General features: G+C 38.5%; 1 protein-coding gene across 4 annotated transcripts; it reads right to left on the bottom strand.

Moving 5' to 3' along the window:
- Window positions 1-880: 880 nt before the first annotated feature.
- On the bottom strand, window positions 881-11,075 carry LOC103720833 (uncharacterized). 4 transcript variants are annotated; one of them, XM_008810757.5, is made up of 14 exons: window positions 10,750-11,075; window positions 10,363-10,490; window positions 6,830-6,891; window positions 6,545-6,632; window positions 6,391-6,452; window positions 6,222-6,315; window positions 5,653-6,075; window positions 3,637-4,092; window positions 3,387-3,551; window positions 3,204-3,308; window positions 3,020-3,103; window positions 2,261-2,408; window positions 2,088-2,157; window positions 881-1,535 (listed from the first exon to the last, which is right to left on the bottom strand). In XM_008810757.5, the coding sequence occupies exons 2-14, from the start codon at window positions 10,459-10,461 to the stop codon at window positions 1,397-1,399; spliced, it is 1,995 nt and encodes a 664-aa protein (XP_008808979.3). In that variant the 5' UTR covers window positions 10,462-10,490; window positions 10,750-11,075; the 3' UTR covers window positions 881-1,396. The 4 variants fall into 4 exon arrangements, with proteins under 4 accessions (XP_008808979.3, XP_008808989.3, XP_088561262.1 ...); XM_008810767.5 differs by having other exon boundaries at window positions 6,228-6,315; window positions 10,750-11,069; XM_088705136.1 differs by having other exon boundaries at window positions 6,228-6,315; window positions 10,368-10,490; window positions 10,750-11,039.
- Between the last annotated feature and the right edge of the window lie 286 nt (window positions 11,076-11,361).

The following is an 11,361-nucleotide window of genomic DNA, read 5'->3' as shown; positions in this document are numbered from 1 at the left end:
AAGGTTGCAGTATCAACATCTGATGATTAATGGCCAACTCAAAAGAAAGACAATACTAGTAGCTCAATAGTTCAAGAATTTGATGCTGCTCTATCCCATAAACAACAGCACAATTATCCAATATATACTAGCAGTCCAGACATCAAAAGCATCCAGTCGCTTATTGCCTTGAGCTCTTTATGCATCACCTTTCCATTAAAAGCTAAGCTCGCTGGATTTCTAATAACAATATATCAGTAGCAGGTGCATCTTCAGACATTTATTAAAGTAGCGAGAACTCTACCTGGAAACTGAGGGACCACCTATACACAGCTTCTTAGGCTTCAGCCTGCTATCAAAAAGGCAACGCAATTAAAATTACATCACTGACAATGGTAGAGCTAAAAGAGGCTATAACGTCATGCACCTTTTCTTCTTTTACTTTAAAGTAGTCCCCACTTGCGGAAGATCTGATAGATGAGGACTGCGGACAGAAAACGGGTGGCCGCTTGACGGGAATGCTCGCTTCCAAGTAGCTATTGTTATGGTGCCAGTGCCAGAACCTAAATAGATGATGATCAAGAAGATAAAAGTTTGTTTCACTGCCATATAAAAGCCAAAATATATGAAGGTGTTCCATGCTGCCTCTGGGAGCCAGTGACAATCTTATTCCTGCAGTCATGGAGCCAAATAAGCAATATTGACAGACAATATTCCAAATTTATGCCACTTCAAGCTGCATCTGTTTAGAGTTATCTGTGAATTGCTATTTATAGCCATCAAGTGACCACTGCAAGTTTATTACAAATTCAAAACCATCCTCAGGAATAAGCTACCTGAATACTTGAGAAGTTTTGGCCATAAATTCTAGGCGTGGCAGGAGAATGACCACAAGCACAGATATTCAAGTACATTCTCATTGAATTTTCAGTCAACTGATACAAGAAGTTCCTTCACAAACTCAGTAACCACCTAAGTGGACAATTAAAAAAAATAAACAGCAAAACCCTAACCAAAAAATTATGCACCCCAAAATTGATGACAGTGATAAAATAAAGATTACAATGAACTCTTAACGGAGACATTATGGAGCCCTAAACATGCATAACAGTACCATGACTCACTAAAAATTTATAATACACTGGAAGGTTTTTTTCAAACAAAAATCCTTGAACCACTGTGACGGCATGATCCTTCCACAATCAGGAAGTGCTCTTGCCTCTATCCATGCTCAGTTTACATCATAACTTCTGATTTAAGTCTCACCAGACAGATAACAGACCGAGGATATGTAACTCAGTGGAACTGCTTCTTCGAACAATCCCAACCAAAGAAAATCTGCTGAGACTTTCAATGCTAATAGGCATTGTATGATAACGTACATAGAAATAGCAAATACCACCGTCGATTATTGCGGCTATCCAAAAGGATTTCCTCCAACAGTAGCAAATGAATTTGGGGTGCCCGATTGGTAGCTTCTAGCAGCTGAATGTCGATCCATGCCTGAAAAGGCAAATGCAGCACCCTCAGTGCCCAAACCTCCAATTCTTTGAGGCCTGTAATCATGTACATATAGATTCAGTACAAACATAAACATGTTTCCTCCAAAAAAAAAGTGAAACATGTTTCGCACATCCTAAGTTAAACTTCTGCATGTTAGCATCCTAGAGTTCAACATATTTTTAACTTCAGAGACATAGAATGCAGTTAACATGTTTCAAATATGGCATTTATTTCCAGCATTTTTGTATACAATGTCACAAGTCTTGCCACCTAAAGAACTGGTTGGGAGATAGAAACTTTAAATAAATCACAACAAGGAGCTATCTGATGTACATTCACCAGTACAATACGAGGCGAAATATGTGATTTGGTAACAACTGTGACAAACAACAAAGAAGGATTTAAAAAATGAATACTGTTTGGAGAGAAATATATATTGTAGAATGAACTTTGCTTTTTCATGGTTTTGATCAAGACAAGATAAATTACTAAATCACTGCTATCCGAATAAGACGTCAACTTGGCAACTTGTGAGGACATTATGACACATCCTTGATCATCAGAGAAACTCAACAAAGACAAGCAGACACCATCATAGGACTTACACAACAGGAAATGCACTATTAGGTACTTGCTGGGGCATGTGATTCACACCCTGGTGCATCATGGAGGAACCTGTGAAGTAAACTAAGTCATCAGCACCATCAAAGATACTTTAAGACAATTCAAGTAACTTGCATCAATAAAAGAAAATTGAAATGCCAGAACATAATATTACTTGGAGTCACAGCCGATGGATAGGATGGTTGTTGTGGGGGCACCCACTGTGGGGAGGGGGAACCGAGGCTGGAAGTATGCAACAAAGCTGACATGTTATTCATGTTCAGGTTCGGTAATTCTCCTTGCAAGGATGTCAAAGATGGGAACTACACAGGAAAACGAGTAACCCCAAATCAACATTGTGAAAAACTCGCCAGCGCATGTTCTAAGACCTCCAGCAAGAAAATAATACCAAGTAACCAATTAAATTAGAGGATCTGCATTTTTCAGATTTGATCTTCCACTATGCATTTTGATATGGCATAAATATGTTAGCTATGCCCAAGAAAAATAAGAAGTTATGACTTCCAGATGAATATACCTGATGGTAAAGTCATAAGACCAAATAATGTTGCAAGAATACGAGTCACATATTTAATGACATCAAGGATAGAAGGCTAACAAGAGTATGATCATGGTATTATAGGCCATTGAAAATGATAATAAGAGTTTGCATTTATAAGATTCGGTTGATTCCTAGATAATCAACTTGTCTGGTGGAACATAGCCAGTGCCATTTAAAGGCATCCTTAGTATTACCATTAGAAGCAAACTTCAGAGCTTAAATAAAGGCCTCTTCCTGCCAATGAGGCCATCACTAACAGGTGCTCAAATAGAAAAATAATACTACAAAGTGACTGAAAAGCTTTGTATTGAATATTTCTCCAGAATGCAACTCTGTAATGACAGAACATATTGAAACATGAACTTTACTTACCGTGGAAGCATGTGGTAGTTTTCGCTCATTGACAAGATCAAATGGATTCATAGATTTTGATGAATAAGGATTTGTTGGCAATGCCTGTATGAAAAAAGAACATACACAAGCCACCATCAGAAAAAGACACGTTGGAAGCAGAAGTTACTGATGGACCAAGATGACAATGAGCTGTAGCACATACTGCTGCATTTGGATATTGCATACCATACCCCATGCCAAGATGCAGGCCTGTCTGCCAACCTGGAATAAGTGCAGATGCTGGCGGGTAAAGTGTCATAGAAATATCCTGCAGATGATTTGATACTCAGAAGAAATGTCAAAAGCATGAGGACAAGGACAAGAACTTAAATTAAATAATGATTACCTCTGGAAGTTCTTTTCTCCCACTAGGTTTAGCTTCTGAGGAAGGAGGCTCCAATGAAATTCCAGCACTGTTTTCCTGAGGTGGTTTTGTCACAGCTTGGGAAGATAGTGCAGTTGGAGTAGCCATAGGTCCTTGTAAGTTTGGTGGAAGTGAAGAACCCCATAGCTGATAGAGATCATACACAGAAAGCAACTAAATAACTTATTACAGCAATATCATTACAATTTTTATAGCATGGACAGATACTTACCCAGTTGTTTGGAGCTCCCACAGTAGGTGCATTATAGGATGGATTAATAGATTGAACATCAGCAGCTGAGAATAAAGAAAGATGATGCTGATTTGCAGTTGGCCATTGCCCTTCATTATTAGTTCTTGGAGAGGAATCAACTCCAGCAACGTGCGAGATTGAGAAGTTGGCAACAGGTGCGGATCCAGGAGCTGACAATTCGGCCAGTACAGATTCAAGAGGACTTGCACTTGAAGCTGCTTGAGGTACTTTTTGAGGGGCAACAACATCAAAAAATGCCCAACCTCCACCATTAACAGGTGGAGAGGCAGTTTCTTGAGGCAGAGATTGATGCGATGCTCCAGCAGCAGGAGGTTCAGGATCTGTGCTAAAATCAATCAAACTACCAGAGTTCACTCTCTTCAATTCCACAGGATTTCCAGCACTGGATCCCCTGCTGCTTGAAGGTGCAGTGGCCTGTGATAAACCTTAGAAAGATAAGTCTCCCATTTATTGACTACCCAGAAGTGACACAAACAACCCAAGGTTCGGCATCCAGAGACCACAGTTTCTCCCAAGAGTTTATGAACAGAAGTGAAAAATTAGCCAGAGATGGAGAAATTCTGCTTCCGAACATTAATTAAGAAGGGGTAAAATGGAATAATGCAAATTTTCAGATCTGCTAACAGCCCTAGACTAATGAAACAAATTGATCCACAGTCCTGCAGTATGATATGATTAACATTTTCTGAGGTTAACTATGTACAAGTTATCAGATTTCTTGACATCTCGGTATGACCTGCTGATGAAGGTATGACTACGGACTGGGCAGCCAAGTGACATAACATGAGACATGCGATTAGCACTGGGGAATCAATTTCTCATGGTTTCATGGTGAGTCATGTAGCCATAATTTATGCCTTAAAAAGCAATTTTTAGCTGCGATACCATGTATTTTGAAAGAGTATTTTGAAGAACTGCAGTAAGGCAATGTAAAACTGAAAAAGATAGCATGGGTTACAACAGGACCCAGCTAGGCAAAGACCTCAATTTGTGATAATGGATAGGTAAAGAGGATGAAAAAACCTAAAGGAACCCAGATTGGTATTACAATAATAGAAAATACACTTTGTTGATTGAGCATGTATTATTAATGACAAAGAAAATTACAAAGCCAAAGTGTAACAGATTGACCTTTTCACATCATGCCTTTGGTGATAAAATTAAGTTTAAGAAACTTATGGATTAACATATCAGTATATCACATCTTGTAAGATATACCTTCCCACAGATTCAAGCAGCAGAGTACAGTTAAACATATTCCAATATGCATTTCTATGAATATATATGTTTTTTTTGGTGGGAAAGGTTATCTATTGACATAGAGCATCCTAATATAGCTTGATATTGTTTCATCTGCACTCTTTTCCAAGAAAGATTGCTGTGCAAAAAAAGCATCATCATACACTGCATTATGTAATATGTATTAGAGCAGTTGACATTTAAAGGATTCTAGTTTCTGAAGTGTCTCCTTTTTGAAAAGCATACATCAGTCACAATGTTATTTCCAAGCTAGTTTCAGTCTGGAGTTGTTTGCATGACATAGTACGTATATTTTCTAATCATATATTTACCAACAAAGCTCCAAAACAGATTTCACCATCATAAGGTGGCCAAAACAATATAGATTAACAAGATATTTGCCCTAATACATCTTCAATGTCCTTGAAGTATCCACAAACGGGTTCTGCTTGTCCTTTATTACCAAAATGAACCAAGCATCAATTTAGTACGCTACCATTTCATGCAAATAGATATATTTGACCATGGGTGGAACTAAGTATATAGCTTGTGCAGCAGCAATTCTTAGTATTAGAAAACAAGTTTGCAGATATTCATGACAGCAATTGCTTTCAGCTTGGCATTGGCTTTCTATAAAACAAAAGGCAAGAAATAAGCAAAAGTATTCCAGAAATGATTTCCATCATCACAGATACGTGGAAGTAATAAATCTTTCACAAATCACCAGAATTTCACCTGTGCTGGTGCAGGACTACCAAGTTCCTGGATTGCATTTGACTTGCGTGGCTCATTAATCCGAACAGATGGAATATCATCACCTAGAATATCTCTGACAGATCGTACCATGGGGGGACTGGGTGCATTAACATCTTTCTGATGGCTTGGTGACCTTTCCCCTGGCCTTGGAATTCCATTTGAAGACTGGCGATCTTCAAAATTCCGGTGTTGGCTTCCATTCCCATTTTTATCATCTAGACGCTTTTCATCTACCATCTCAAGGCGGCCAGGACTTCTCTTGTGATCACCTTGATAATATCCAGGACTTCTGGAACCAGGTCGTTCACTACGACGGCGTTCATAAGCGTCCTCATAAGGTGGGCTTCTTGAGCCACCCCAGTAGGAATCTTCCTTTTTGTTTTCATAAGAATCTCCCCTATCCTGCATCATACATATGTAATCCTGTTTTAACAACGTGGTAACTATCATACACAACCGTGGAACACCTCTAAGAAGGTTTCTTCACATCTACCAGCAACAATATCAAAGCAAACATTTAAGATCTGACTCAAAGCATTCAATACCACCTTCACCTTTGGAGGCCTATTGATGCTCCTTTCCCCAGTATATCTCCGATCCACATAAACATGCTTAACGAAATCTCTGAGTTTATCAAGATTACTGAAACCAGAACAAATGGTCAGATTTACCAATTATGCAGCTATCAAGATGGAAAACCTAGCATCAGCAATAAACCTGCTGTCAGGAACACAGTGTCGCTGTGGATCCCATTCTTTGAAATAAAATTCTTTGGTGCGCTGTTTAAAAAGAAAAAGGTAATGTAGTAAGAAACAAACACTAAATAATGTGAAACCTCAGGTTGCACATAGTGGTTAAAATGCATATGTACCTCATTCCCTCCTTCTTGAAGGGCACGTATTTCTTGCAGAGTAAATTTGGCCATCGATATTGATTTGACACGGTGGGTGAACTCCCGACTTAATTATTTAAAGAAAAGTCATAAAGTCAGCATAGAACCAGAGGACTTATTTTTATCACTCATCCATATCATATTATATTCAAATAATCTAAATATACCATGTATCATGTACTGTGAAGACATACAACAAGAAACAAATCAATATTACAGGCAAATAAAAATAAAAAACAAACAGAGATGCCAATCAATACTTACTGTAATCCACTACAATTTGTGCAAATGAAAGTCCAGAAATTTGTGCATACATATTGCGGTCCCTGTTCATAGAAGCACATTAGAAATAATCTATTGTAAAGTGCATATTTGCATATAAAATGCTTTTTCTATACATATAATTGAACAATTTCAATAGAATTAGATGATAAGCATGCTTAACAGACAAAACAACATAAAAAGGCAAGCTAGTAAATCTTGGTAATTTAAAAAATTGGGGTCTTGTTTGTAAAGTAATCATCCTTTCATCAATGTGAAAATCAAGGCGATCTCTCATCATCATCATCATAAAAATGAATTTCTACAAGGAGAACTAAGGTAGGCCAAGGTCACATGTCACATCCCATCCCATGTGCTCCAAGGCGCCAAAGTAACTCGATACCATGCTTCAAGGACAACTGAATTACAGTCAAAAAGCCAAAGTCAAGGGTAACCCTTAAAGGTAAAGCAGCTTAAAGAAGGCTTCGCTAGAATTAGAAGACAAGGAACTTGAATTTTAAGCCACATCCATGGTATCCAATACCAACTCAACTTTTCAACTTTCCAATACATACTGAACGTTTACAATCAGATACTGGATGAGAAAGTTATGCCCTTTTAGGAGGATTGTCATGTCAGAATTCACCAACAAATTTGCAAAAATTACGATTCTGCCATTCATGACTGAAGCTCTAATTCTGACTGCTTGTTGGCCTACTTTTCTTTCTTATTCCTAATGAAAAAGGTTGTGAAACAAGCAAGAGTTCCTATTAGAAATAGAAAAGGATTTTTTTTTTTTTGTTATATTTTAGTCATGCATGAATTAGGCAAGAGTCCTAAGAGTTTAAGGCCCTCTGTCTATAATATCCATGTACTATTTTCGTTTACATATTGAACTGAGTTAATAGAATTTGAGAGAGTTTTCTCTTTTATCTTCTTGTGTAGTGAGGCTATGTAAGAGGCTTGAGATTCAAGGCCATGGTTAATTTAGAGAGCAAGAGCTTGGTGAGACATTGGACAACTTCATTGACTTTTACTGAAAGTTTTTATGCACATCTACTAAAGTTTGTGAAGCCAGAGGGGTGATGCTAGAGGTCAAAAAGAAAAAAAAACTGAGAGACGAGGTGCAAGGCCCTTTAGTTACCCTTGTACATCTGCCAGTGATATGGTCTAAACACCTTTACCCTCTTTCATACTTTTGCTTAGGCAATTCCTTTAGTTTATTAGATCTTGTATTTAATTTCATATTATTCCATGCACTACTCTCACTACACACATGCAACAAATGATGGACCGGACCTCCATCCTTACCTGCCTCTATACTACCACATAAAATGACTTGAAGTGTTAAATTACAAGATTATAATTTATATACCAAGAGTTTTCTAGTATTTTTCATATCTATTTTTCTTCCAATTTGTCCATGCATATGAATTACTTCTTTGTAATTATAAGCATTTTATCGTATGTGTTCCCGCTAGCTCACATGCAAGTCATTAGTTAGTTACTTATAATCATGGTCATTATCAATAAGCCTTATCCCTCCAGACCAGTTAGCAGCTTGTAAATCATATGACCAAAAAAGCTAAGAGCTGTTTGGCATCGATTTAATTTCTTTATTTTTATTTTAAAAATAAAATCATGGAAACGACAAGCATGTTTGGTGTTATTATTTTTATTTTTCTATTTTTCAAAAATCAGTTTCATTATTTCTAGGAAAAAACTAAGAAATTCTAACTTTCACTATTTCGAAAAAATAAGAAACTTATATTTTTTACCACCACCATCTCTACCCCGACCGTCCACCACCATCATTGCCGCCACCATCGTCGTCTCTACCACCATAACCACTGCTACCACCATTCTCACCACCTCCACCATACTGCCACCACCACCACCATTAACGCTACCACCAGCACATAATCGGTGCTAGCACCACCACACCCATCCCCCACCGCCATATTGCCAGCACCTCCTCCCTCCCTTTGCCACCACCCCACCACCACTATGGCCGTCATTGTCTCCGCCACCACTATCGCCGCCTTGGAAACCATTATCATGTTCATATTTTTGGAGGTAGTGGACTATACGAAACATATTTATATTTTTAAAACTTAGAAATAAAATTTCTATTTTCTATTTCTGAAAATAAGAAAAATGAAGGTGATGCCTAAGAATTTAGATTTTTTCTCCTTCACCTACACTAGACGACGAGGCAAGCATTATATGCCCCATTCAAGTTTTTAAGTTCCAACAGGATGGGGGGCGTCCCAGCCATCTTCCCATTCCCATGAGAAAACTGGATCAAGACAGGGTGGGACTCCAAAACTCATCCACATGGAGAGAGAAGAAAAAAGAGGAGAGGAGAAAGAAAGGAACGATGAAGAAAAGAAAAAAGTGAAAGGAAAGAAGAAGAAGAAGAAAAAGGAAAGAAAGAAAGGAAGGGAGAAGAAAAGGAAAGAAAGGATAGAAAAGGAAGAAAGGAAAGAGAAAGAAGAGGAAAAAGAAAAATAATAAATAATGGAAGGGACAAGAAAAATAAAGAAAAAGGAAAGGAAAGAAAGAAAGGTAGAAGAAAAGAAAGGAAGGAAGGAAAGAAGAAAAAGAGAGAAAGAAAGAAGGGAAAAAAGGAGAAAGAGACAGAGGATATCTACAAAACAGATGCATGATCTGGACTGCCGCCGGGGTGGGGCGAGACAGCAAGACGTCTTGTTCCATAGAGAAACGGGGACACCCTCGTCCTATGGGATTTAATCCCAGGCCCCATTGATATAAAGTCCAGAACTGAAACATATGAATCAGCTCTATTTACATATCAGACCAATGGATGGCTAAATGAGACAGCAAAGAACAAAGTTAAGGTAGCAAATTTAATGGATAAGTCCCAGAATCTCAGCGGTCAACATCACTTTGAGATGAGATGGTTATGACGCTATGTCATAGAATTACACAGCAATTATGCGTAAACAATGGAAGGAGAAGTGGTCAAAACAGAATATTACTTTCAGAACAGATAGTTATAATTAAGAAACAATAAGTCATGGACGTTTGTATATACATCCAGTGCAATCAACTTCCAATGACACCAATATACTACCAATGACACTGATGACACTGATATCCACTACGCTGAAGCATTCTAAATAAATGACCAGAGATAGTGGGGCGAGACAGTGGTCAGGCCAAACAAGGCCTGCGGAAAGACAGTCTGCAGAGTTCTAAACGGAGAGATATACCATAAAACATTTAGAAAAAGAAAAAGAAACCTGATTGTAGGTTTCCAGGCATGATTTCTTCCCACTAGCTCACCATATTTCATGCACAGCCCTGCTCCTCTACTAAATCCACCTCCCATTACATCATGTACTTCAGAAGGTAGAATTTAGACATCTTCAACGAATAATGTTATAACAGCATGGGCGATATGAAACTAAAGATTAGTTCATCCACATGATTCCATATATTTTATGCGATGGAAGAGTGCAGTAAATGAAAAAATGACTACAATTCGCAAAAGAAGAGTGAGAAAATGGTACCAAACTGTTGCAATTGATGCATCTCCGATTAGCAGGAAGCTTCAGAAGCCCACGTATTATTTTCTCATTTTTCTCGTCCTCCTTCATCCGGCTTGCCATTTTCTCTTCAGGATTTCCCCCCTTGCTTCCTTCAAGGATCACAATCGCGCTCAAGATCCAAAATTAAAAAAAAAAAAAAATCATAACATAAAAACCGAGAAACCAAACTGAATCCATTAAAAAATAAGAGCAGATCATCAAGAAAACATTAAAAAAAAAATACAAGAAAGATCATGAATTGATGCAACTCAACGAGTACACCTATGAATCGCCAAGATTTGAAGCATAATTCGTCCAAATAAAAGAATCCCTAGAAAGATCTGAGAGCGAAAAGAGCCAAGAACGGACCTGGTTCGAGCTCCGGACGGAGGAAATGAGAGCTTGGAGCCTAAGTTCCTAACCGATGCTGAGGAGCTCCAGATGATAAGACGGCGGAAGGAGATTGAGATCTAAAAGCCGCACAGGCTTGGAGAGATCGAGGGCTTCTTCTCTACTTCTATCCAGGTTTGGAGGCGAAGAAGATATGCCGCTTTCCCGAACTAGTTGAGGAAGAGAGAGAGAAAGAGAGAAGCGGAGGGTCTTGCGTTTCTTCTTGCTTCTCTTTCCGGTCAAGCACACGAAACGTCGCCGGAATAGCCGGCGACGACGGGATTTGGGTGGTTCTATATACACCCCCCCTATTGCTAAGGACACCCCCCAAAAACCAAAAAAAGAAAATACCCAAACTAACCTTTAGTGTAATTACCATATTGCCCTTGAAATTTTCTCATACACCCCCCTTCCTCCTCCGTTTCGTTTTGAAAAGAAAAAAAAAAACACCCCTTAAACCCCTCGATCCATTTACATCGTTTAGGCGATCTTTGAAGGAGATTTAAGCCCCATTCGAAGCATGGACAAGCAACTAGTGATTTGGGACGAAGAATCGGCCGCAAAGGTACGTGTTCCACCTTGTTTCGAAAT

This window comes from Phoenix dactylifera, chromosome 9 (assembly GCF_051530095.1).
Source record: "Phoenix dactylifera cultivar Ajwa chromosome 9, Ajwa_hap1_PhDact_Kaust_v1.1, whole genome shotgun sequence".
Taxonomy (NCBI): Eukaryota; Viridiplantae; Streptophyta; class Magnoliopsida; order Arecales; family Arecaceae; genus Phoenix; species Phoenix dactylifera.
This window is presented reverse-complemented; position numbering and strand designations above follow the sequence as displayed.

Excerpts from the sequence above, each read along its gene's own strand:
- LOC103720833 (XM_008810757.5), bottom strand. The coding sequence starts at position 10,461 with ATGGCAAGCCGGATGAAGGAGGACGAGAAAAATGAGAAAATAATACGT. Across the intron at positions 6,892-10,362 it reads GCATCAATTGCAACAGTTTG|GGACCGCAATATGTATGCAC; the intron begins GTACCATTTTCT and ends TTCTATGAACAG. Across the intron at positions 3,104-3,203 it reads TGCAATATCCAAATGCAGCA|GCATTGCCAACAAATCCTTA; the intron begins GTATGTGCTACA and ends TTTTTCATACAG.